A 26,198-nucleotide genomic window follows, 5' to 3' on the forward strand; every position below is an offset into this window, starting at 1 on the left:
ATTACTGAATGACAAGTGGCCTTGGACGTATTTATGCTGTGCTAAGTGGAGGACAGCTCCTTCCCTCCTTCCACAACAATGTGGTACAGAAGATGATGCCTCCATGCCCTCATTCTCACTGAAGTGACATTTGTTTACTGTGTTTCGAACTGGGAACTATGTTTGCATTAGCTGGGATTTATCTAGCATAACCTCAATACAATGCCTAACAGTGAAACAGGGGCAGGTAGGCAAATTCAGCCTGCCAAATGTACTAGAAATACAACAGTTTCTGGAGCCCAGACAGCTAAGAACCACTGGATATAGCTGAAACTGCTGTACTTGGCACTATACGTACCTGTTATGAAAACTCAGCGTTAAGGCTGCTTTTTTTTTTCTATAACAGTTGCTGGTCAGAATTCAAGTAGTTGGAGACTCCTGACTTAATCCTTGTCACTGATTTGGATCAAAAGCACCTGCTAGTTGATGTTGGACACACTGTACTCTACTCCCTAAGACTAAAATGTCAGAATCTCCCTTAACTTGGCCAGAGTTGACTGAGGTGATGCTGGTAAGTTACATTCATGCTACTAATAACTTAAACTTGAGTTAATATATTACAACACTGAAAAAATGTTAGCTTGTTTTATAAGGCAGAGCTTATGCTGTGATTACAGAAACCGTTTGGCAGGTTAATAAACAGCAGCCTGAGTTATCTTGTGTTACAGTAGATGCCAATTGTCTGTTACTGATAACACTTTGAATTGCACTTGATAGCAGCTTGAATAGACTACATTGATCTAGCTGAACATGTGCGTGTTTTGTACAGCATAAAATTACATATAAAGCTCAGATATGAAATAGATGCCCCAAAAAGAAGCATGCCACCTCTTGTACAGAGTGTACAAACAAGTTTATAATGGAGGTTGTTGACATTTTCCCCATTACATTTGATGAACTTCATGAAGCATTAACTCCCGAGGTATGCTTGTTTCTGGGCCATGGAGTTTGGATGCTCTTCTTTCAAAGGCAGTGACCATCTGCTTGACTACTTCATCAAAAAACAGCGTAGCAAGTTGTGAGTGTAGAAGCGAACGAAATTCAAAAGAAATCTGTTAAAACAGAGAAGATTTTGTCTTGTATTTACTGTTGTAGTAAAATGCTGTTAGAGATAACTTCATTAAAGAATCTTCAGTTAAGCTGCAAGTAGGTTGCAGAAGAAAGAACAGATAAAACTGAACAATAGGTGAGTGTGTATGTAAAGAAAAGCCTTATTCTTTGTTCAGAGGACTGTTTTCCTATTCTTTTCAATTAGAAGAATTATTTTGTTCAATTCTCTTATGAAATCATTCCCATTTATCTAAACCAACTGTATGTTACTTAAATGACACATCACAAAACATATGTAAAAGATTTAGGGTAGTGAAAAACTACAAACCAACAACAGTAACTAAGTTACTCTGCACATAAAATTCCCTTGAGGGACAAAATTTTGAAGAAAATCCTGCATAGCAAGGCAGCAGATTTACAGGTAACATGAAGCAAACCCAAGACTGGTTTAAAGGCAGCTTGAAATAGTTGCCTATTAGGTAACAACATTTTAAATTAGTTTTTCCATCTAGGTAGACGTAGTTAACAGTATGTTCAAACAATGCTAATTTACAGACTGAAGCTTATAATTTGCTTTTGTCTGCTCTGTCTCCTTCCTAGACATGTCCTGCCCTCTACCTTTGCTGTCCTGACATGGGCAGTCAGTTTTGGAATACAACCGTCCCGGATAAGTCCTCTGTACCAAGTCCTTGGGCCTCCTACTGCAGTGCTCAAACTGATTTGTACATTCCCTTTTAGTTACTGGATCCTTCAGTTTAATAATTACACTGAAGCTACTGTAGTACTTAACAGCGCAGGAGCACAGGGAGTTTGCTTTCTCTCTCCACCCCCTAAAAGAAAAATTGATGACAACAGCAAGGTCACTTTTATGTCAAATAGCCTTCAAATATACTTTGTGCTGTACTGGCCTTTGGTCTAGTTTAAGAACATTACCCTAAGGCTATGGTATTGGATTTAGTTTTGCCTTCTACAGTTTTCCAGAAATGATTACGAAGTTGTCAGGAAAAGAAACAGCTTGCATTTCTTCTGCCCTTCTATCATTCCTGTTACTGCATGTCTTTTGGATTGAGATTTAAGTACTTAAATCATACCTGAGAAATCAGCAGATGAAATGCCAAATGAAGCAAATGTGTGTTATCTCAAATTGTTTACGAGTATTGCATATTAATTGCTGGAATAGTAGTATAGAATTAATGTGGAATGTAAGCCAGCTGTAGCTTCATTTGCGCTTGATCTCAAGCATCAGTAAAAATTAATGTGCCTTTTCAAAGTCTGAGATGACATTTATAACATGTTGAGCTCTGCAAAGCAGGGATCGTAAATGTTGCATCATGTTCAGTAACTATGTAAGAACCTGAGATGTTTTTATGAAGCTTGCAGATAGCAATACGTTGTGCTTAAATCTGTGTGTTAAATCACTCAAGAGACGAAATGCAACTGAAACTAAATGTCTTATTAAAGTTCAGTGTATATATAATGTACCACCAGTCTGGCAGAACAGTAACGCAGTAGGCTGAGGAAACCAGCATCATCTAAAATTCAAGTAACTTTCTAAAGCGAACTACCATTCTCGAAATCAGTCCTGTCTCTCCCAAGTACTTAGTTGTGCAGTGTGTTGTGAGAAGTTGGTTTTGAAATGTTTATCATTACTATCTGCGTAGGCCCAGAGCTAAGTCACGCAGCAAGTTGAAATTGAGCAAGGGTTAGAATCCTTAAGTATGTGCTGTTGTGAGCCTGCCCCCTGCTCAGCTGGCTATATTTGCTTCTGCTACCTCAAAATGGTGTAAATGAGATATCAAGAATTAATAGTGTTTCCTCAAGAAAGCAAGAATGTCCTTTTGAAGTCCAGTTTTGACTCTCTTTAACTGAAATTCTCAACCTGAAGTGTCAAAACATGGCTTTGGTAGGGGGGAAAAAAAAAGTATTTTCCTCATAAACTTGCTATTTAGCTAATAGGGCTTAAACAGTTGCTTAATTTGAGTTTTCTCAGCTGATTTATGGCTTGACTAAAAAGCTGTCTTACTAGTCAGTAGCAGGAACTGTCACGATTTGCCTGGAAAAAAATCAAATATCACGAGCAAATAACATGTAAGCATAGTCAGTAAATCCCATCAGAAATGTATTTTCAAGTGCCTATAGATTCATTTTTACTGTTGAACTGTATGAAGTGCAATACAGCAATAACTTGAGTTATTAACCCAAGGAAGTTGTGCCAGTTTACAAATATTCCAAAAGCTCTTTTTCTGTCTACAGAAAAATGACTTCTAAAGCACAGTATCCCAGAAGACATCAGGATCAACCTATTTCTGTGTACTTTTGTAGCCTGTTCTGAACCCCAGATTAGTTAAGTGCTGAACGCAACACCCTTAACACCATGCAGTGTAAGAAAAAATAAGTGATGGAAGAAAAAATTGAAAAGCAAGAACTCGCAGTAAGGAAAGCAACTTGTCTAGGAATAACAGACTAAACCAGATACTGGGTTTAAAATGCAGTATTTTGGAACTGCAGTGATATCCCATCACAGAGTAGAGAGACAGCATTTCTCCTAAAAGCTGGTACAGTGGTATTATAGAAGAAGGAGTAAGACGTAAAATACATTAAATAGTAAATCTAGAAGTCAGGAAATTAAACTACAGGCCAAACAGGATGGATGGGAAAACACCTACTTTCTGATAACAAAAGCACGTAGGTTGTAAAGTCATTAAAGAAAATAGCAAAGTCCACAAATATGTTGAGTATTTCTCTCTCTGTATTTGCTTATCTTAGTATGTAGAGAATTGTATGGTGAGAGATACCAGTCCCTACACTGTTCGGTTATATGTGGACACCTCACAGAAGACTGGTCTCTCAATGGCTGTGTAGCAGTTTTCATGTTGTAAAACTTACTGCAAAAAAAACACTTTTTGATAGTAGTAACTAAAACTAACTTTTTGCAGTGTTTGTGTGTGTGTATACACCCTATTTGTAGCATGTGGTGGTTTTAATTAGAATACTTACTGAAAAATCCAATGTACATGTCCTTGGATAGCCAGGGATACCTGGGCTGAAACGCCACACTGTTTCCAAGTGATTAAATAGTCTTCCATCTGTGCAGGATGCCTAAAAGAAAGTTTAAAAAGTCAAGCTACAGGTGGGCTCTTACATGAGACAAATCAGTATTACTGAAGCGTGCACATTTTGTTAGACAGTGAAGGTCACGGCATAGTTAAAATTATTCTTTATAGTGCAGCCAGCAAAGGATCCCATTTGCACACTGTCACTTACAGCAAAGTAGCTGAATCCCTTTCAAGTTACGGGAAGGATCTTTGGTTTTAGACATAAAACAGATCTCTTGTATGATGCATAGAATACCGTAATAATGTTAAAGATATCTACCAGAATTGAGAACAGGGTCCTTATTTTCATTCATTTCACTTTTGGCACATACAACTATTTTTGTGTGGCTATATTTTAAATAGAAAAAGACTGAAATACATATATTTGAAAAATCATTCAAATACATCATCTCAATTGGCTTGGAGTTACTAAAGAGAATTGCTGTAATTATTTTTAAACTTTCTTTACAGTTCTTACTGTCGACACAAGCATACATAGCTTTTGCTTGTGGTTTGAAAGCACAGATAAGCTAAGCCACGTCAAAGACAAATCAGCAGCACAAAAATACCACCATTTCTCTGCCCAGTGCAGGGATGCAATACCTCCCTACTTCTGTAACAGCAAGGGGAGGAGTAGAGGGAAGAGCAGACAGGCCTGAAGAGCTGGGCTTGCTTTTCTCATTGCTGCCAAAAGGGCAGGAAGAATGGGAAAAGTGCCAGTGTGTCCCCCTTGCTCCCAACCTTATAAGTAGCAAAACTCACTCGACACTTCTCAGCAGCAAGAGCTGCTGCTACCAGCCTGATATTCTAGGGCTCAAGCGCTGCTGCTGTAAGCAACAAACACATGCTCAGTTTGTCACCACCAACAGCCCACTATACAAAACCACTGTGCAAGCTCCCTTTGCCCAGAGTTATTTCTGAAGACAGTGAAATAGTCCGAACACACGGTCATTTCATTTCCTTGTGGTAATGTTCCTCCAGTTATGTGAAGATGATATGTTCAGGAGAAAAAATCCCAACAGAGAAAATGCTAATAAATCTAGGAAGAAGAAACTTCAAGTGTTCTCCCCACCACTTTCATGGTCTTTTCAGAGACCAGAATTCTTCTTTTGAGAGAATTAGAGTGAATAAGAATTGGTAAGCCAAACTGATAGCTGTGCAAAATAAAAAGTCTTGTCAGGGAAGAGTAGAAAGGGAGAGCAGCATGTAAAATGCAGATTTTTCCATTGTAACTGTTGAGCTTTCTTAATAATGGGAGAGATTTTTTTTTCTTTCCAAAATGAATAAGTACCTTGAAAAAAAGCACTTTGCATATTCTTTCAAATTCATGTCTCCCCTGTACTTAAGAAACCCATTTCTGTTTTATGCAGTGTCTTGTTAATGGAAGCCTAGAAAAGAATAATGTAATAGGATACCCAAACAATTATCTTGACCGGTAATCAGCTGTTGTAATTTGACTAGTTATTCCAAAAGATAGTCAAAATTGCATGAAGGGGGAGAGGCAGTTTTTATGAGTCTGTTCTGAGCTGTTCCTAACAAACAGATTTGAACCTGTAACGTAAACGAGCAGCTGGAAGATCCAGACCTCATTTAAAATTTCTCCCTTTATTACCCTTGAAAAAAACGAAAGGAGAAATACAATTGCTGTACAAATTAATTCTAAGAAATGGACTTGAAATCTACCGTTCTATCATGGCATCAATATACTGAATAACAGGCTCTTCAGCAGATCCTCTGCATAAACTTCTTAAATAAACTGGTTAGAATTGTCAGAAGAAAAATAATGACATCATTTTGCTAAGGCACTAGAAGCTACAAAGAGATAACCTTTAAGTCTCTATTATTTTTGCATTTAGAGAGGCTTGGACAAAATTAAAACAAACAAAAAAACACAACAAATAGATATCTTCACTAATGGCTACTTGTTTTTTTTTTCCAGCAAAAGCCAATTAAAAGGCAATTTTTCCCCGTATTTGGCAGCTTATGTTTTAAAAGCACATTGAAATTAACACCAGGTAACCTATAGTCTTTAAACAAAAGCAAAACAAGTTTTGAGCCACAGGAAGCAATTCCAGCATTAATTTTGTTTTCAAAAGAGCTTCCTGGAATATTTAATTTTTTACACACAAGTTACGGAAAGATACAGCTAAAAAAAATAAAAAATAAATTACCTTAACTAAATGCGGCCTCACGAGGGTAACAACTGATGTATACCTTTCTACAACAGGAGGGAATCCTATTTCTAGCTGTGCTTTGCAGTATCCAGAGCGCTTTGATAATATATCTGACTTCTTACACCATGGCACAAATAGTTTGTAATCTTCCACAACAGCAACAACTGCATACATTTCCTGCATAGAATATCTGGAAGCAGAAATATAAATGTTACAGTTACAAGGTGTTTTAACTAGGAACTCAGTATTATAAGGTTCAAAGATACTACAAGTGGCATAGGCAGTTTTGATGGTGAACATGCAGTCACCTGAAAACACTACCACTATTTTTGGAAGTTAAAAATGCAACTCTATTAAGATCAAATAAAAAAAAGTAATAAACTGGTAAAAGTCTTCGCACAAGAAAAGCAAAACACCACACAGCATCTAGCAGTAAAGTTAGTGAACATTGAACCAGATGTATGCTACTTTCTGCAATATTAGGAATGTTAGGTAAGCATGCTTAGATTTCAAATGGAAAAGTAGTTTTTCCATTGTAGCTGTGTCTTGATTTAGGTAGATTTTAGATATTTCATAGAACAAAAGAATCCATACCTCACAGCTACCAAGAAAAGGTGTAACAAAACTAGGGGACTGTTTTCAAAGGTTTAAACAGAATACTACTTAGACCTCACCCCCCAAAAAAATAAAAAATACTTTCAAGAGAAAAACAGTGAGTATTATTGGACAAAGGCCCCTTTTAAATGAAATCTGTTGCAGTTCAAGAACTATCACATAAAAGAATATTAACCATCATGAAAAAAATACTAACCCTAATGAACAAATCATACTGTTGTGGACTAGAGGCTGGGAGCAGATCCAAAACTCATTAAATTAATGGGAAATTTTCCACTAGTTTTAAGGCAAACTGGGTTTCAAAGAGTTTTTGTATGCATGTACTTCACCACACAACTAATTATTTTCCTTCTTTTAAAGAAAGAAGCAAATCTCAAATGAGAAGTACAACATAATGCAAGTGTAACATTGGCACGTATTTTTGAGAAATGGGAGAAAATTGAGTTTTCACACCTTTAGGTTTATCCCCATTTCACCAGACAAATAACGCATGCTTCCCTTTCAGGGTTGTTTTTGTTTCGTCATGAAATAAAAAGGTTATTTCTGCTATTTCCTTCCAAGGAGCAGGTGTATGGGGTTCCTAAATTTTTGATACCCAATTTCTGACTTGACAGCCTGATCTCTAAAAATTTTGAAAGTTAAAACTCATTTCTACTCTCCACCTGGGCACAGTCTCAGGGACCATGTGCCTTCAGGGATGCTCAGTCTTTGAACTTTTAGTGCAAACATGAAAACCGTAAATGCATAAAGTATTGTTCCACTTTTCTATACAAACCCTATAATTCTTCTTTCAGAATATTCTTTTCTTTTATTTACTAGTGGTGCAGCAATGTTGAAGAAACTTCTTGAAAAGGCATGGCTCATTACAGGTACTTGCAGAGAAGAAATTCTGGTCATCAGAATACCACAGGAAGCCAAGTGCCTGCAACATTGAAAATGCCTTTTAGACTCCTTTCTTATCAGCAAAATAGATCACAACACATTAAGGTGAGATGCAAAGTCTGTTGTATAGCATTCCAGAAAACATCCAATTTAGATGGAAAAACAAAGGCTCATAAGTGTTTGCGAACTTTTTTTTAAAAAGTCTTTTTTTTCCCCTTTAAGAGAAACTAAAAATAGCTCCCAGTCACGAGAAAAGTAACTGGCAGAGTAAAATACAAAGGCCCCCATTAAACACTGGCTTCGTGGCAGCCTGAGTTCACGTACAGGACTCATGCACTTAGTGTGCAGAATTAATTTTGCTTTCTTACCAGAAAAATCATGCAAAAAAGTAGAAAAGTCTACAATTGAGGATATGTAGTAGAATTCTGCAGTAATCCCTCTGCTGCCTTCCTGATCTTATAAGGAAAGTTTCATTTTGAAAGTCCTTTTAGAAACTGCATTGTATCCCCATTTCTTTCTTTTGAAAATATCACACAGAACCATGGATGCAGTGTTTTCATAAATAAAACTTAACAGTTTAGCTTTATGAAATGCTAGTAGTTCTAAGATTCCATCTCAGTTTTCTGGTTTTGAACCTATACTAAAATCTAAAACAATATTCATTGTGGTTAATAGGACTCATGCTGAATTACTGATTTTGCCTAAAATGCTGCTTCAAAAGTTCTGATTTCTGGCACCGGGGAGTTAAAAAGGTCACTATTTGCTGTCAGCGCTTCTACATATGTAAGCTAAAAAGCAACCTAGGCCATCTTCTGTCAGTAATTAAACGATCAGGACTGCACTTCTGGATTTACACGGTCAAAAATGGAACCAACCTTCCCACTTGGTGTAAGGCTTGCTTGTTATTATTTTATTTAAACACAGCTAACAGATAGATGCCGTTTTTTCCTGGCCACCAAACTAGCACAGCAAATTCTGATAAGTCTTTCTACAGCAAGCTCTGCAAACATTTGGAATTGTATCTCAAAGGATATGGACAGAGTCTGTTTTTTTCCACTTGGACCGGACAGGACTGTTAAGGAAAACCATGGCTTTGACAGGAACGCTGGATGCCTGCCAGTAACCTTGTAGCTGCCTCAACCTGATTCATAGAAAGAGTTCAGAACTTTGGACCAGACCTCGTTCTGGAGAGCTAAATTATTTTCTCCATCTGTGGCTACCTATAAGTGCACTGTCCTAACTAGTTGTCGGGACTCTTCTGTTGGTTTGTTCTTACTGTAATGCTATGCCAGCACACTGCTTCAGGCAGTTTTATGTATACACGTTTAAGTGCAGGGCTGAAAAACAATCTCCACGAGTACTTTGTTATTGCTCTAAGATCAAGTCCTTTTCGCAGTTACACTGCCATTCAAGGAAGGGAAGGTTAAGAGAGGTTATAGTGTTAATAGAGCTGGTGGGACTTGGTCTCTCTCTAGATTTTATTTGAAGAGAAACAGATGCTACAAGAATGTGCTGGGCCTGGTCCCAGTTCAGGAAAGCATACCTCTCCAGAAACCACAAAAGCAGAGACTTCGGTGGACTGTCACGCATGTTTTTGTGAACCTGGTGAAGGCCTCAGGAGAAAAGCTTACTTACGTAAGTACTTAAATGCAGAAATGCCTACCACTCCTTTATTATACTCTGAGGGTAACACAGTCAGTGCCACTCATACTGCTCTTACTGGCATCATTCAATTCCTGTCCCTTGCTGCTTTCTCTCTAAACATACTAACATACTCTCATAACATACTCTCTAAACATCACAGTATCACCCGACTTACACAACCTGAAAAGGAAGCATTTACTGTTGTGTGGTATACATGATCTCTATGTGGTGATTATTTTTAATAGTTACATTTCCAAAGACTAAAATATTTTGAAAAAAGGAATCTCCAACTCCTAATTATAAAAAGACTGAAATCAGCGGTCAGAGCACACCCATGTAGTTGGGCTTACTGCTATCCCAACTGTTCCTTCCACGAAGCTGGTGTTATCAGATTGCTGGTTAATGGTCAGTGAGATGAGAGCTGATCTTATTCACATTCTTTGTGGACAGCTGTTCGAGTCCCAAAAAATGAGCTTTGCCAGCAAGTGTCCTCGTGAGCATCTCAGCCTGAACAAGCCTGAACACAGGAGACTAATTTACCAGCTCGGTCCTTGAAGCCTGCTGCTCAGCACAGTGAGGGGTCCGCCAAGGTGACAACAGGTATAAACTCTACACTGGTGGCAGTGCGACACGTGAAAGCACACCACGCTGCAGGGCTACAAATAGTCCAGCAACATTTCCGATCCGGTGTGTGCGGGGTTAAAACCAGCCACCAGGATTCTTTTACCTCACACTAGACACATTCTCAAAACTAGTTTGCAGCCTGCTGCTCAGGAAGTTTCTTTACCCTGGATGCTGTTCATAGTGATGGATTTTGCCCTTAGTTTGGAACCGCATCATCTCTAAAAAATTACTTTTAAAGCAATGATTCTAGTTTACAGGATTGAACTATTTTAGTGCTGCAATTACATCTCAAAGACTTAATGCGTGTCCCTCGTGTTTAAATTAATACAGTCCAAGTGAGACGATAGAGCACAGCGCTGCAGAGTAAGAATTACGTCGGATGCCTGCTTGCATTTCGACATCGCGACCCAGTGTCAATTTTTCTGCATTTTCCCTGTTTCCGAGGCCGGCGGTGAGACCCCTAGCGCTCTAAAGCCGCGGGGGCAGCCCTGGCAGGGAGGCGGGGGGATCCCGGTGCTGCCCGTTGAGACCCATCCTGACACCCGCCCGCCCCTGCCGCTCTCAGCCCGGCTCCTCTCCGGGGCGGTGCCGGCCTCGGACCTAATAGGAGCCGGGCTCCCGCTGCGGCACCCGGGCGGAACGCGCCTCCCGCTTCGCTCAGCCGGCTGGAAGCTCGAGGGCCCCCAGCCCCCCCGCCTCGCCCCGTACCTGCCGGTGGCGCCGAGCCCCGCGGCCAGCACCCGCCCGCTGCGCGCCATCGCCGGGCCCCGCCGCCACCGACCGGCCCGGAGCCGCCTGGGGGCCGCGGGGGGGGGGGGGGCGGGGGCGGGGACGGGCACGTGACGGGCGCGGCGGGGGCGGGAGGGAGGTGCCCGAGCTCATTGGCCCGGCGGCGCGCGGCCGTCCCGGGGCTGTGGCGCGCGGGGCGTGTAACGGTCGCTGATGGTCCGTAACAGTCTGGACCAGCCCCGAACGGTTCTGCTACACAGCGACTCGGCCTCCATCGCCCCGTTACGCGTTCTTACAGCTCTGCTGGAGGGAGTTCTCGGCAAGGTGAACTGTCCTACAGCTGTTACGTGTTACGTATCCTGCGCTTCATGGTGTATCCCACAAGTTGTATGGCACAAGTTGTTCGAGCCCGCAAGGCCTCCTTCCGTAAAGCTGCAGGTCTTTGTTTAGTTACAGGCAGGCTGCTCTAGCTCTTGGCTGGGAACCACGAACTGAGTGAGGACAGTCACGCTCCATAATATTTAGATATCCTTACCTCGAACATGTGACAGCAGTGCACTGCTAGGCAGTAAACAGCCTGACTGTGGTGTTAATGAAGTCTCTGAACTGTCCCCTGAACTCAAACGCAACCCTAGTTTTATAGTTGATGGAAATTCAAACAGTTTTAGTTAAAGTAGCCGAACGAACTGAAATGAAATTATTTCTAGAAAATGAGTAAGTCCAGTTCTATGTTCTCTTCAGAAAAGTTTTCCTTATCTCAGTGTCTTGTCATTAGTTAAAAACATTAATTATTAAACAGAACATCAGCAATTTGAATAATTGAAACTAATTGGAGCAGCTCTTTATCCCATCAGGGCATGGTGTTTTTCAGATAAGCTGTCCTGTAGTGTGCTTTTCATTCTGAGCTTGATGAAAACCAGAAACATTTAAAAACCTGGGTTCTACAGCGTGGGAGAAAACCAACCCCACCAGAAATGCGAAACAGCCTCAGCCTGTGCCCCCACTTCAAATTCCTGTTGCTAACTTCATCTGCATGTTTCGTAACTTCCATCAGAGCTGCTCTTTCTTGCTGGTTCCTGCTTGCCATGGGAGTGTGCCCATCTATGTAGTTGTTCCAGCTTGTTTCTCTGGATCAGGAATTACCTCACTGAGAGTTGATGCCTTCTAGCGTTTAGAGTAACTGAAGGATAAAGCACTGAAGTACAAGATGATACCTGAGGGCACTCTGTTTTGTTTTGTTTTCTTATCCAATTTGTCTGTCTCGGAAATAGTCCTTACAACTTCCTTGGTGTCTGCTGTTTGCAGAGATCTGCATTTACTAACTCTGATAGGAAGAGTGGCTCAAATTAATATTTACACCAGAGGGATGTAAAACACTTCTGATACATCAGAAAGAGCCATCGCATATGACCACAACAAAATTTCTGTATAAAACAGTTAGATGCCACCCTCAGCTGGCCACCAGCTGGCACAACCTTCCCCAGTCACCCTCTCCCTGCTGGCCCTGGAGTGCTGTGCTGACACTCAGCACACTTGACATCAAAAGCAAAACTAGATCTGGAAGAGATTTAAGTTCATGATACTTTTTCCTCACTCATACTACATGAGAAACTTGAATTCAGTTTCTCTGGTGCTGAAAGATACCTTCTTCTGTTAAATGTTTCTACTCTTTCGCTTTAGAAGTTTTGCCCTAATCTTTAATAGACACATAAATGTCAGAAAACAGTCCACGGCACTTGAAGCTGAGTACAGATCTGGGGGCAATCAAAAGACAGAGTTTAAACTAGTTTTGCGGCTTTTTGCATAATGTCAGTTCACTGTGCAATTCTTTATAGCATTCCACACGGGAGAAATAATAAGTTCTTTTGGGAAGATCAGCAGAAGGGAGTAGCTAGAGGCATGGATGCTTTGAGTGAACCAGTGCCAGAAACTTCTACTCGCACAATAGAATGGGTAAATCAAGTACGGGCCATGTGGCTGGATACTTCTTTTGGCAACAGTGCCAGCTAGTGATAGCTTAGGCTAGCCGTGAAATTGGACCTGAATCTGTTACATAAAGCAAGACTGCACAGGCCTGTACCTTGGATACAAGCCTGAATCTGAAAAGCATCTGGGCTCTTAAATCCAATCTTTTTCCAATCTACACAGTAATCTCCATGAAGACATGTGCATGTGGGGAAAGAGGAACGGAACTTCAGTGGTCAAAATGGGAAGGGTAAACCACTAAGTTACCCTGATCAAATCTTGTGGAAGCCATGTAATAGAGATACTGTTCCGGAAGCAAAGATATATTGGGATTCAGGGCTTTGACAGGCAGACACGAATTAAAGAACCCCGGGCAGAATTTGTGAGGGAGAAAAAAAAAAGCAAAAAAAAAAAAAAGCAGTTTTCTCATTTCACTTTACAGCGTTTCATCACAACACAATTCCTGTTCACTCTTGTAACACAGAACTCCCTTCTGTGTGGGAAATGGCATATCCAAAATTAATATTTTAAAGTGTACCTTGGGATTGCAATCCCTGAGCTCAGTTCCGTTTAAAAACAGAGAGAATGCAATCCTGCTGACCATAACTTATGTTGGAACTCAGGCTGAAGAAACCAGAGCAAGTTGCTGCAAATTGATCTTCATGGTGAACCCGAGCATGTGACAGTTACTTAAAATAGTTACGTGCATTAAATTCTTGCAGTAGGGAGTTACTGTCTGCGTCAACCTTACACTCACATGTCTCTAGGCAGCCCAGTAAATATCTCCTTTTGTGGCCCATGAGTGCATCTTTCTAGGAATGCAGAGTGCGAGCTTGATAGCACAAAGGGAAGACCCTCTGCACCTCCACATGCAGGTCCCAGGAACATTTGAATACACGTAGTTACATAAAATATTACAAACACTGAATTGTTCTACAAACTAAGCACTACAAAGCAAAGACAGACAGACATAAAATCAACTGATCTTTACACACGTGTTCACACACGCAACCGTGTCTTTATCTAGGAGAATCTTCAAAAAGCTGTGAAGTTTAATAATGGGAATGATTTGTGAGTACTGAGTTTTAGTGTCACACATTTACCTCCGTTTTCACAAATAAGTTAAGTTTTACCTTATCGGATGTTCTCAAGTTGGCTAAAAAGTTGTTTCACTTTCCTCGTAGCAGAGGCTGTTGAGTAGATTAGAAACTTGGCAGTCGTACAGTACAACTGCGTGATAGTGAATAGTTTATACAAAATGACATGTTACACTGCATGTTATGAAGTATTAGTGTATTGTGTGCTTAAGCAATGACAGACTTTGAGCTTACGTTTTGTGGTCGGCCTTGGTGTTTTACCTCAGCTTTTGCTCACTGCTGCTAAACGCAGGGAGAACAAATGAGAACAAACGACGAGCTGTCACAACACCGGGGCGTTTAGGTGTGAGCAGAGGAACCCCGCTCTTGGGATATGTGTATGTCACATCAGAATAAGGTCTGGGAACAGAACTAGTTTCCCAAGCGAGATGCAGAAGCTGCCTGCGGGCTGCTACCACCCCGCAGCTGCACTGCCACCTCCCGCTTACTTTCCCCCTCAGCGCCCCCGTCCCTGCCCGTTGCCACCACCTCCCCGCCGCGCCCTCATTGGCCGGCGGGACTGTCCGTCACGAGATAGGCGGGACTCAGGCTCAGGCCCACGGCCCCGCCAACCGCCGGGCTGGCGGCTCCACGCCGCCGCCACTGCGCACGCGCAAGGCACTACCGCCCTGTGGGCCGCGGCCCGGCCGGCTGCCGCGCCTGCGCACTCCTTCTTCCTCCCCGGAACGGAAGTGGCGAGGCCGGCCCAGTTCCGCCTCGGCGTTGTTGGCGCTGCACAAAATGGCGAAGATCGCCAAGACCCACGAAGGTAAAAAGTCCTTGGGGGGCCGCCGCGGCGCCTTTCTCCTCGTCCCCGCCTCAGAAGCGCGCTTCTCCTTGCCGCTAAGCCGTGGCCGGCGCCGCTCCGGGGCCGGGGAGCGGCCGGGCGGGCTCCCCCTGCGGCGGCCGGGCCCTGCGCGTAATGGCGGCGCCTCCCGCTCCCCAGGGCCGCTGCCGTCCAGGCCCGCCGCGCGCCCCGCCCCGGGGGAGCCTGCCCGGCGGCGCCCTGCTGCCGTGAGGGGAGTGCCCCTCGAGGGGAGCGAGCAGCTGGGGGGATCGGCCGTCCTCTGGCGGGCTGCGTGCCTGTCCTCGCCGCTGTGGGCAGCTCCTTACATGAATCGGAGCCTTGTTGTGGGGCAGCCTACTTGTCCTGCGCTTATATATGTTAGAGCAAGCAAAAACAGTTCTCGGAATTGTGCTGTTTCTCTGCCCTTGCTTTTGTACCTTTTTTTTTTTTTCTCATGTTTCTGTGAAGGTTAGGTCACGTGACATGTTTTCTGTGACTTCACGGCCTTAATTCCCTAACCAAAACCCACCTTTGGCCATGGGCTGTGCGGTGTGAGAGTGGGCAGGGTGCCTAGCTAGTCAGTGCCTTTGGTGGCGCTAAGTTCGGCATTAAAAAAAATTTTCCTAACGGAGAGGTATGATCTCCTGTGGAAGCCAGGTTAATACAGTCTTTAGCACTGCACACCTGATAAGAGTTCACGGATAAGGAAATGCTTAAGTACTTGCTTTCGCATTTTTAAGATTAAGCAAAGTTGTTTCTTTTTAGCATTCCAGGATGCTTTTTTTAGAATTTCTAGTCTTTTGTTTATATGCTATAACATGCATGAGGTTTCTACAAGATACTACCCAAGTATTACCAATCACAGTGTTCTGTCTCTCCTATTAGCTAAAGAGCTTTTAATAATAATATAATTTATTTTTTGAAATTACTTGTAGAATGAAGCAAACTGTGGTCAGTTGAACCGAATGAAAATATTTACACACTTCCAGTTGCACATGCTAACAAGTTAGTGTTGCATTAGAACACGTTTTAAGGATTTTTTTTGTATGCAGTTAAAAAAAGAAAGTAGAACTGGTAATGATCATATAGCGATATTTTTTCCCAATGCAGAAATACTAGTTGAACAGCTTGGTTATTTTTTCTTCTGAGTTCTGACCTCTTTCCTTTTTCAGTTCCAGACTGATTTTCCAGATAAAGAGTTGCATGTTACTGAATTGTTTTAGCAGATTTTTCACATCTTTGTGCTCCTTGTTAAATACTTGTTGATTGATTTAAGACAACTTTAAAGAGATCTTAAACAGTTTCAGATTGTTTCAGCTGCATAGCTTAAAGTGGACTCCTCGTTTTGTTAGGCTGAAAAGTAGTTTTAATTGGCTACTTAGAACGTCTTAGTAAATACTTGAGTTTTGAATGCTGTCAACAGTAAGTTTTCATTTGCATCTTTTTTTCTTGCTTACAGAAGAAAAAAAAAAACAAACCTCCAAACATCTCATAGAGCCTTAACGGGTAGGAAAATTTTAAGGTAGCTAGAAATAAGACTGCATAGGACAAGTTAAATGTGCAAAAATATGATAAGGCATGAAAAGAGAGAAACTGTGTACACTGTAAAATACTACTTTGGCACAGTGTCTTCTTTCTTTTTTCATGCTGAGTAGTGTCTTGCACTCCAAACGTGTTTTAAGTGGACCATACTTGTATGGGAATGGAGTACATGTTTTGAGAGAGGCTATTGTGATCTGACTGTGAGCAAGGTATTTCGTGACTTCTAATTCAAATATGTTGTTTTGAGTAATATTCAACGTTTATGATACTTTTGAAATCAATGGCACATGTTAAAGTTGCTTCTTTTAAAATACCAAAATATATTAATATGAAAATAATGAAATACGGAAGAGGATCAGTAGGATATTATCTTTTTTGTAATCCCACTCCCTTTACTGTTTCTCTGTCTTTTGGCTGAAGTGATGTCTCTGTTTTGGTCCTGGTTAATTAAATCATCAAACAAGTACTTTGCTTTATACAGTGTTACTTTTAGCTTTTTCATTATTCTTTGTTTTCTTTGTATTTATGTGCTTTGGTAAATAGGGTGTGAGGTTTTCCAAGAAAATGACGGTTAGATCAAGGAATCTAAATAGGCTTTTTCCAGCCAAATACTTGATGCTTTCTAAACTTGCTATCAGGTACTCCTGTCTGCAGACCTTTAGACCTGGTTAAGGGGAGCTTGGGGCCCACTGAATGGGTGCTCTCTTCAAGGAGAGAGTAGCATTTATAGCCTTCACTGAGTTAATTGAAAACGATGGTGGCTCCAAACGATGGTGGCTCTAATCCTGCAGGCACTATGCAGACGTTTTTATGGTATACATAACCCAGCAGGTTTTGATGTAAGAAGAAAAGAAGGTTCCTTGGGTGTAAACAGTTGTAGTTATTGTAATTTAAAGGGGGCCAATAAAAAATCAGATCTGTACCCTCTTCAGTAAATAATAGCTACTTATTATATTGTTACTCAAAATAGTAATACAATTATTATAAGAGCACATGGCATTAGTCTATAAGCTGTTGGTAAGAACCATTAGTAGGACAACATTTTTGTGTTACGTCCCTTTGTCCTGGAACTCCCACAGCTGTTGTAACAACCTCTGCAGATGTCTAGAGCCCTCAGGCAAATCTCCGTGGCCCACCTTGTGCAGCAGGGTATTTATTGGCACTTTAGGTGGCTGAGCTATATGCTCAGGCTGATTCAGTGGATGGACAAGGAAGAGGATTTTAGGCAAGAAGTCGTGTTAGAGCTATGGCTGTGCAATCAGGCCTTCATACACTGCTGAAGAGGCAGCATGTTGTTCCAGTAACTGCTTTTTAGAAGTAAGAATGCCATGGTAGCCTAAGAGCATTTGGTGCTTGCAGTGTCGTTCAGGTAGTCCCTTTCACCCCAGTGCTGCATTACTGCAGACAGAACCAGGAATTTGGTATGTCCTTTGGAAGAAACAACCAGCCAGGAACACCTCACAAACCTGTGAGAAAAGTATTCCTTCGAGTTGTTTCAGTTCCATAATCATGTAATAAGACAACTTCACAAAAATGTAATGCTTAGGTGACATTGGTTAACAGAATATGTGTGGTATGCCTCTGAGGATGAGGAGAGACATCTGTTAGCAAGCCTGGGATCCCTAATTCAGCATTAGTAGTTTCTTCTGGTATTCCTCCAGAAATGTAACGTACTTGGGAGCAACATGTCTCCGTCCTGGACTACCTGGAATTCCCTGTGGCATGTGAGATTTTATGAGGAGTTGAATGTAAGTATGGGCAGGATTCAGCAGGTGGTCCTGGCCAGCAGTGTAGGGCTTTTGTCAGGCTCCAGCCTCTCAGGAGTTCTGGGCTTGGCAGGTACCGTGGGTTTCTGTAACACAGGTGACTGTTAAGGTTACTGTGTGCTGCGTGTCTGCAAAACTTTGCTGGGAGCCTGTAAGTGGCTGGAGCAAGGTTCTCCCTGCCAGCTGCTGTCATATTCTACTCTACATATCTTCTGTGCATGGCACTTTGGACTTTAGAAAAATACTTCTGCTTCTTTCTTTTCCTGTTAGACCCCTGCAGGAACTGCAGGTTTTCTGCCAAGTTTACTGTTGTGAACTCAGTGTTTCTATCTGCCAGTCCTGCAGGCTCTTAATCCTTGTCTTTTTACTCGTAGCTAAAGATTTTTTTCAAGTAAAGCTGTGCATTCAGTTACCTCTGTACAAAGCACGCATTTATATAGGATGCGTAATTTGCCCTCCAGCGCTATTTGTGAGAAGAAAAGAACCCAGCCTTTACATCACGTCTTGAGGTTTACAGAGTTGACAGTTTACTTGTAAAATAAGCAATTCTGCGCTGCCATCTTTCAATAAGTAAAAAAATAAAAAAAATCCCTCAATTATGTTTACTGGTCTGAGGTTCAATATTTTGGGTTAGGAATGATATTACATTTATTTCATTTTAAAAATTGTTCTTACCGTATTTTTTCCCAGGTTTGTTAGCAGATGTTTTAGTATAGCATCTTTTGCAAGATATCATAATGGAAAAACCTTGTGAAATTTATTCATACTGGAAAAGGGAAATGAGCAACAATAGTAAATAACTTAGGAAAATATGCCAATATAAAAAAAAAATAATTTAAGAGGTAGTGCTACTTCAGATAGGGAAAGGGTGAATAACAGAATCATTGAGGTTGGAAGGGATTTTATTTGTGATAATCTAGTCCAGTCCTCCTGCTCAAGCATGATTCTTGTTGTTATTATTTTTTTTTTTTTTTACCAAAGAAGTGCAACTCTTTTGTTTGGCAGAGAAAATAATTGTTTGGATTACAGAAATTAATATTTTATAGATAATTGTCTTCATAAATCTATTGAATCAAGTACAAATGGAAACAGTAACTGTTTTTATGGGGTTGCGTGTGCCCTAATATACCTATGTCCAGATTACAATTGTTGAAGACAGTTGAATTACTGTAACTTATTTTCTTGTTGCCTTACAACAGGTAGGAGGAAAGCATGGTTAAACTTGCTTCCTTGTTTTTGGGGGTTACCAAGTTAATGTTGTTTCTGAAAGTACCAAATTTCCATGGTCAAAGACTGCCACTAGAATTGATTAGTGTCAGATCCTGATATATTAAGAGTGGCAGAGCTCTTATTTGTCCTGTTTGAAAAAGCGTTTTTAATTAGAGAATTAGATTAATTGAGAAAGCATTTAGTTGATATAGTGTTGAGAAATATTACTGGTGTAAATTAACCTTCTCTGCTATCTCTCTTGGAAGATGGGATGTTAATCTTAGCGGGTTTGAATGGTTTGCTTCAGCCTGTACAGCAGATACAGTCAGTGCTGGATAATACTGCAACTTGAGGAAAATCTGCTTTACATACGTTGTGATTTTATAGTTTTGTATGATAGTTTTTTTCTTATTTATTTAGAGATGGTCTTCAGAATTGAGTGGATAAACTCAGTTTGGTGTATGTAGTGACATGAGCATTGCGTTTGGTATGTCTGTGTGTAAAAAGACCTAAGACTTTTGGTGTTTTTATCCTAGATATTGAAGCACAAATTCGAGAAATTCAAGGAAAAAAGCCTGCTCTTGATGAAGCACAAGGAGTAGGCCTTGATTCCACAGGATATTATGATCAAGAAATCTATGGTGGCAGTGACAGCAGGTTTGCTGGATATGTAACGTCTATTGCAGCAACTGAATTGGAAGATGTAAGTGATTTTACTTATTTAAGGAATGGATTCTAAGTATTCTGGTGTTTATTTGGGGTAATTTTTAATAGCAGTTACTGAAGCAAAAGCAGGTATTTTTGTTAAAGCCATACTGGGCAAAACATGTCTTAGCCTGGAAGTTCATCAGGTCTAAGGCTGGCTTGTACTTCATGAAATGTGCTTTGGATGTCACGTAGCTGCAAGAGAAGCCAAAAAGTTATGGTCTGGTACTTAATTAGTATTTTAGCAGTGATTAGAATAGTTAACTTTGTTCTGTCATTGCTGCCAAGATGAAAAAGTCTAATAAAACCTGGCTCAAAATGTTTAAGTGACTATTTTGAAATGCGGTAGAAATACTAATTTTCAGCACTTTTTTTTTGAATTGGCTTTTTCCATTGTTTTGTTTTTCTAATGTATCCCGACAATAATACTACTTTATGTTTATTTTTAATGTTAAACACATGACCACATTTTCAGTTTCAGGAGCAGTCAAACTACAGTTCTGACCTTAAATATATACAAGCACGTACGTATTACACTGATTAAATTACATTTTTAAGAGGATGGAAGAACATTCTTGTTGTGTAGTATTTGCCATTTGAAGACTTCTAGGAATTCCTTAATTAAATTTCCATTGCAGCATTTCACTGAAATCATAGTTCTAAGAGCAATTTTTCTTTTGGATTGCTGTAAATTAAAGCACAGAAATTGGCTATTAATATGATGAAATAGCAAAAGCATCTTGCACATTCTGAATACTTGTAACGTTCTCAACCACAATGGCAATAACTATATTAACAGTACTCTAATATATTTCTGAATCTCTTCCTGTTTCTAAAGTGTTTTTTTAGGGCTATTAACTGAAATTTTGTTTTATATTTGTCTGGACTTTAAGAAAAAAAAGGTGTGCACCATTTTTTCCATAACAATTAGAAAATTAAATCAATAGTGCTGATTTGAAATACTTTTTGTAAAACTAGTGAAGATAGCATTTTTGAGTAAATGTAGCATGTTTACTGAGTCTTGTAGGGAAGAAGATAAACATATCCAAGTCCCTAAAATGTCATCTGGCTAAGCGGTTGTTCTGGGGGAATTATACGATAAGCTATATGAAAAGGATTGCTAAGTTTGGAGTAAATATTCTAGCTGTCCGTTTTCATCTTGTCTGTAACTGCAGTATGTTAATTTGACATTATCTTAATCCAGTATCAATGTGACAAATTTGCCACGTCTTTCTGCTGACAGGATGATGATGACTACCCTTCTACAAGCTTGCTTGGCCAGAAGAAGCCAGGATACCATGCTCCAGTGGCATTGCTTAATGACATCCCGCAGTCAACTGAACAGGTACATCTTAAGGCACAATAAAATACTGTTTTAGGTCTTAAGAGAAGTATTAGTGTTTTGACACCAGGTCTTGTCTTCTGGAAATACAGGATGTCTATAAAGCATTATGGTATTTTAATTTTGCTATAAGCTTGTCGCTGCTGTACTTACAGGGTGGTAAAAATTGGCATTTGTGCGCTTAAAGATGATGTGTGCATATACACTAAACCATTAAAAAAGTGTAGATTAGACAATTTAAAAATGAAAATAAATGGAATATCTTAATGTCTGTTATACTTCTATTTTTGTAAAGAAAATGTAATCACTTAGGTTTTATATTCCTAAGGTATTTTTCTTTGAAACTTAAAAACATACGAACTTGTGTTAGGTCTTACACAAAAAGCAGAGGAAAGGCTTACAGCATGAAATTCTTTGGAAGCAAATGAATGTGCTGCTTAAAGTAAATTTGTTTCAGAAGTTAGTTGATCAAAAATCTCTTGCTTAAAAAAAGAGAAAATTCCAGTTATAGAAGTAAAACTTATAGTTGTCTAGTATTTTGACATTCCTACTTAGTTGTGATTTAAAATAAATTAGTAATACTGAGTACAGGCTAATGATAACCAGATGTTTTTCATGTTCTTCCTGTGTGACTAACCAGCTTTTTTCTGGTTTTAGTATGATCCTTTTGCAGAACACCGTCCGCAAAAGATTGCAGATCGGGAAGATGAGTACAAAAAGCACAGGCGGATGATGATAATTTCCCCTGAGCGTCTTGATCCTTTTGCAGATGGTAATTTGTTTTGACTTTTCTATACCCTCTATGAAATTTGTTGTTTTAAACTGTCTTTAGCCCTTTGATTTCTGTTGGCATGCTTATAAGCCTAGTTTTGTTTTTAAACATCCCCTTTTTGTAGAGATTGGGTTGAAAACCTAGATACCATATTCTTCATCTTTATAATACAAGTTTTCTTTCCAGGTAGAAGGACAAGAAAATAATGAGCCATTGCCATAGAAACACAAAGGGTTAAAGGTTTATCTTTTCATTTTGTTTTGGGTTGTGCATTATACTTGAACAACTTGTGTAATGAGTGCTCAAAGTCTTTCATTCCAAGTAATAGATTTACAGGGTTATGCTTTTGAATTACTAGTTCTCATAATAGAGCACCTAATTCTTACCATCTTATGTAAACTTAGGTGGTATAGCTAAAAGAAACAAAAGCATATTATAAGACTTGGATACTATTAATAGTTCAAGTCTGTTCTGATAATTTTAGAATGCAAGTCAGGAAAAGGGGTTTAGTGGGTCTCAAGTGAGTGAGTTTCACATGTGGAAATAAGGTGCCTGTTGGCTTAAAATTAGCAGCTGTTTTGCAGGTTTTACAAATTAGAGTTTCAGCCTGCATGAATTAGTAGGGATATTAATTATTTTACTTGCTTAACTGTAATTGATATAAACATGTATTGTCAGAATTCACAGGCCCATACTAACTGTCCTTAATTTCTTTCCTACAGCAGTACTGCTATATGCCAGTCCTGTCTGCATTCTTAAGGGTGCAGTTCAACACATCCTGTGTAGATTATGGTGAAAAAGTATTCCAAAGGAAAGTCCTATCAAAGCTAGTGTCAGAATGACACAGCCAATTGGGCAATGATCTTCAGCATAGAAATGTTTAAGAATTTTATTTTTTTCCTAAATTATAATGCTATACAACTTGTATAGCAAATGTGCACATTCTTCTTAAAGAATAGTGTTTATCTTGACAAGTCTTAATTTTTACAAAGTTGGGCTTCTTGTAAAGTGTTTAAAAGATTACTTAACTCAAGATACACAGCATAAAACAACATATGGTATACAATCCCATTACCTGTGAGTATCATTGTGGTGGTATATGTACTGTATTACATTCCAATCCCAATCGCAACTGTACTTTGAGAAGAGAAGAGGGGGAAAGTGACATCAAACTTTTTTTTGGGGATTTTTTTGAAATGAAGCCCTTTTACAATATGACATTGGAAGATCTGGGAGGCGTGTCCAGATTTGTCAAACTTATAAATGGGTCTTTATGATAAAACATTTTAAACATTATTTAGGTATGCAATAGTTATTTATAGTCAGATAACAACTAGGTTTTAACAGCTTACACAAGGTAATGTTTTGAATATAAATATATTTCCAAAGTGTTACTAATGGTAAAGAGATAATTTTCTAGGCTTCTATTCTGCTGCTTGAAGTCAGAACTGCTGATGGAGACAAAGGCACGAAAGTGTACGTATTCCGGATTAGCAACCCAGGAACCCATCACTTCTGAAGACTCTTAACTGTGTTGTCATTTTATCATATATATCTGCTTTAAAATATTTGTTTGAAACTGCAGTAGATATGTTTGTGTTCAAACAGGTTAAATTGATCAGCAAACTGAATAAACGTAAGATACAAGTAATTTTTAAAATTTTCAATCAAAAAGTAAAATTAAATGATCGTGGAATAATATAAAATTAGAGCAGGACAGTAGAAAAATTCAATAGTTTCTGCTTATCCTGTACTCATTGTGCTCCATTCCTGTTGCTGTTCTCTTCTGCAGGAGGGAAGACACCAGATCCTAAAATGAATGCCAGAACATACATGGATGTCATGCGTGAACAGCATTTAACAAAAGAAGAGGTGTGCATGGGGAGGGATTTGCATTTGAACTTGGTTTCATTTTACGGCCTTTGAAGTGACAAAAAGAACAGTGGGACCATTCTGTTGCCTTTTTCTTGACCTAGGTCTTTTTTTCTTTGGAGAATCCCGTCTTTCACATTTTGAAAGTCCAGTTGACCTTAAAGACTGGAAAACATCTGTTCTGTATAATACCTAGAGAGTGGAGGGAGAAATGGTCTCAGTATAATTTTTTTATACCACTTGGACTTGTTTATTTTCTTGCACAGGAGGAGACACAAAAACTGATAGTCATTGAGGGGTGTTCAGTGTCAGATTTGTTCTTGTGAGCTGTATGTAAAGAGAATCAAGGGAGGTTTTAAGTCTTTCCTTATTATGACAGATGGTGCAGTACCAAGAACTGCTGTGAGGTTAACGCTTAGTTTTAACGAAGGGAAATATTTAGTTTTATCAAAGGGGAAAATAAGTAAAATGCATGCTTGATTCATGGCTTTTAGAAATTCATATTAATATTTAAAAAGAAGGTTGTAATAGAATAAAAAATCCTTATATAATACCTACAGCACCATCTTATTAACTGGAGCAAGATCTTACAGTTCCAGTGACATCTATAGATGTATATTCGTTTAACCTAGTTGATAGACATTAAATGAGGAAATAATATATCATTTTGATAATGTTTCTCTGTCGTCTCACTGATAAGTGAAAACTAGTTTGTGTCAGAGTGCTGTTTTAGCAATGTTATTTCAGAATTTTAAATGAGAATTTCATGTTTTTTTATGTCACAGGGTATAACAAATTAACATATTTTCCAACTCATTTCTCTTTAATTTATTGAAGAGGAGCTCATTTGAAACAGACTGGTAATGATTTTAAGTCATGCATATGAGAGACAGAAATTGGTAGCACCTTAAAAAAAATTCTCAATGCATTTTTTCCTGCTATAATATGGGATTTTATAATAAATGAATTTTAAAACAGCCCTTCCAAACACAAAACAATGTCAGCATGGAATAATTTGAAAAGATAATAAACTTAAAATTAAATCAGAGTGGCTAATTGCATGTTGTTTGGGCAAAACTTCAAAAATACCGTAAAAAGATACCTGATGCAACTGAAAAATCTTTTCTTAATGTCTGATCTGTAGAAGCCTTAAGAAACCTGTTTGTCTTTTTGTGTCCTTGAATAGAGGGAAATTAGGCAGCAGCTAGCTGAAAAAGCTAAAGCTGGAGAGCTTAAAGTCGTCAATGGAGCCTCATCTCAGCCACCTTCAAAACGCAAGCGGCGTTGGGATCAGACAGCTGATCAGACTCCTGGTGCTACACCTAAAAAATTATCCAGTTGGGATCAAGCAGAGGTAATAATCCACGTGTTCATCAGTTTATCTATAAAAGACCTTATTAATGCTAGTCCTCTTGAATTTCAGAAGCTTCTTACTCTGCCAACAAATATGTGCATGCGTGTGCACACAGAAAAGAAAAACATTAGTCTCTTACTGTATATAGAATGAGAGAGAGAAATACTTTTGGTTTTGTCTTGCGTAGACTCCTGGACATACACCATCTCTGCGCTGGGATGAAACCCCAGGCCGTGCAAAGGGTAGCGAAACTCCTGGTGCCACCCCAGGCTCAAAAATATGGGATCCTACTCCCAGTCATACACCAGCAGGGGCTGCAACACCTGGACGGGACACACCTGGTCATGCAACACCAGGCCATGGAGGTGCCACTTCCAGTGCACGTAAAAATCGATGGGATGAAACACCTAAAACAGAAAGAGGTATTTATGGCAAAGCAGTCTTAAGAAGTTTTGAGTGGCTAATGGTATTAGAATTTTCCAGCCTACACAAACAGTAGAAGCGAAAGGCAGACAAGAAATAAGTACATTCTGACATCTAGTGGCTGATGTGAAGCGATGTTTTTGTTTGAGTTTGTAGCATTGGATTATGTCTAATACCTTAGCACAAATCTGTGAAAGCAGCTCTGTTCAAAAAATTTATCACAATTTTGTGGTACGTCTAGTGACTGCTGCAGATTGGGATTTTAGTGAGTACTTAGGACATAATAAAGTAGCTTACATGAAATTGTTTTTGTGATACAATTTTGTGTGTGGTTTTTGAAGTGTTGAATTTTTTTTTGAAATCTTGCTTTAACATTGAAGCGAGGTTTGGAAGCATTTTTCTCTCCTGCCTTAATTTAAATGATGCTGACATGGCAGAGAACAATGAAACACCACTTAAATGTTTTATCAAGT

General features: G+C 39.5%; 2 protein-coding genes across 6 annotated transcripts in view; one reads left to right on the forward strand and one right to left on the reverse strand.

The window, feature by feature from the left end:
• Positions 1 to 26,198, forward strand: part of SF3B1 (splicing factor 3b subunit 1) — a 426,274-nt gene that overhangs the window by 389,125 nt on the left and 10,951 nt on the right. The window contains exons 2-8 of one of the 5 annotated variants that reach the window (XR_004777166.2): positions 14,662 to 14,722; positions 19,794 to 19,960; positions 21,206 to 21,307; positions 21,962 to 22,076; positions 23,497 to 23,552; positions 23,869 to 23,948; positions 25,135 to 25,191. Coding sequence is in view for 4 of the 5 variants with exons in the window: in XM_035572669.2 (XP_035428562.1) it covers positions 14,695 to 14,722; positions 19,794 to 19,960; positions 21,206 to 21,307; positions 21,962 to 22,076; positions 23,869 to 23,948; positions 25,135 to 25,302; positions 25,490 to 25,724 (895 nt within the window). In the remaining variant the exon portion in view is untranslated. Of the gene's footprint in view, positions 1 to 14,656; positions 14,723 to 19,793; positions 19,961 to 21,205; positions 21,308 to 21,961; positions 22,077 to 23,496; positions 23,553 to 23,868; positions 23,949 to 25,134; positions 25,303 to 25,489; positions 25,725 to 26,198 lie in introns of those variants that run through there. The other 4 variants (XM_035572669.2, XM_050711541.1, XM_050711542.1 and 1 more) reach the window with 4 other exon arrangements.
• COQ10B (coenzyme Q10B) lies at positions 871 to 10,932 on the reverse strand. Its single transcript, XM_035536764.2, has 5 exons — positions 10,832 to 10,932; positions 7,749 to 7,895; positions 6,356 to 6,548; positions 4,087 to 4,188; positions 871 to 1,091 (listed from the first exon to the last, which is right to left on the reverse strand). Exons 1-5 carry the CDS (start codon positions 10,879 to 10,881, stop codon positions 924 to 926), a joined length of 660 nt encoding a protein of 219 aa, XP_035392657.1. The 5' UTR covers positions 10,882 to 10,932; the 3' UTR covers positions 871 to 923.

This window comes from Cygnus atratus, chromosome 6, assembly GCF_013377495.2.
Source record: "Cygnus atratus isolate AKBS03 ecotype Queensland, Australia chromosome 6, CAtr_DNAZoo_HiC_assembly, whole genome shotgun sequence".
Lineage (NCBI taxonomy): Eukaryota > Metazoa > Chordata > Aves > Anseriformes > Anatidae > Cygnus > Cygnus atratus.

What these genes read in the sequence shown, in the direction of transcription:
- COQ10B (XM_035536764.2), bottom strand. Translation starts at nt 10,881, where the DNA reads ATGGCGCGCAGCGGGCGGGTGCTGGCCGCGGGGCTCGGCGCCACCGGC. An exon ending in TGAGGCCGCATTTAGTTAAG is followed by an intron (nt 4,189 to 6,355) that starts GTAATTTATTTT and finishes ACTTTCTTTTAG; the next exon opens with GCATCCTGCACAGATGGAAG. An exon ending in CATGTACATTGGATTTTTCA is followed by an intron (nt 1,092 to 4,086) that starts GTAAGTATTCTA and finishes CTGTTTTAACAG; the next exon opens with ATTTCTTTTGAATTTCGTTC.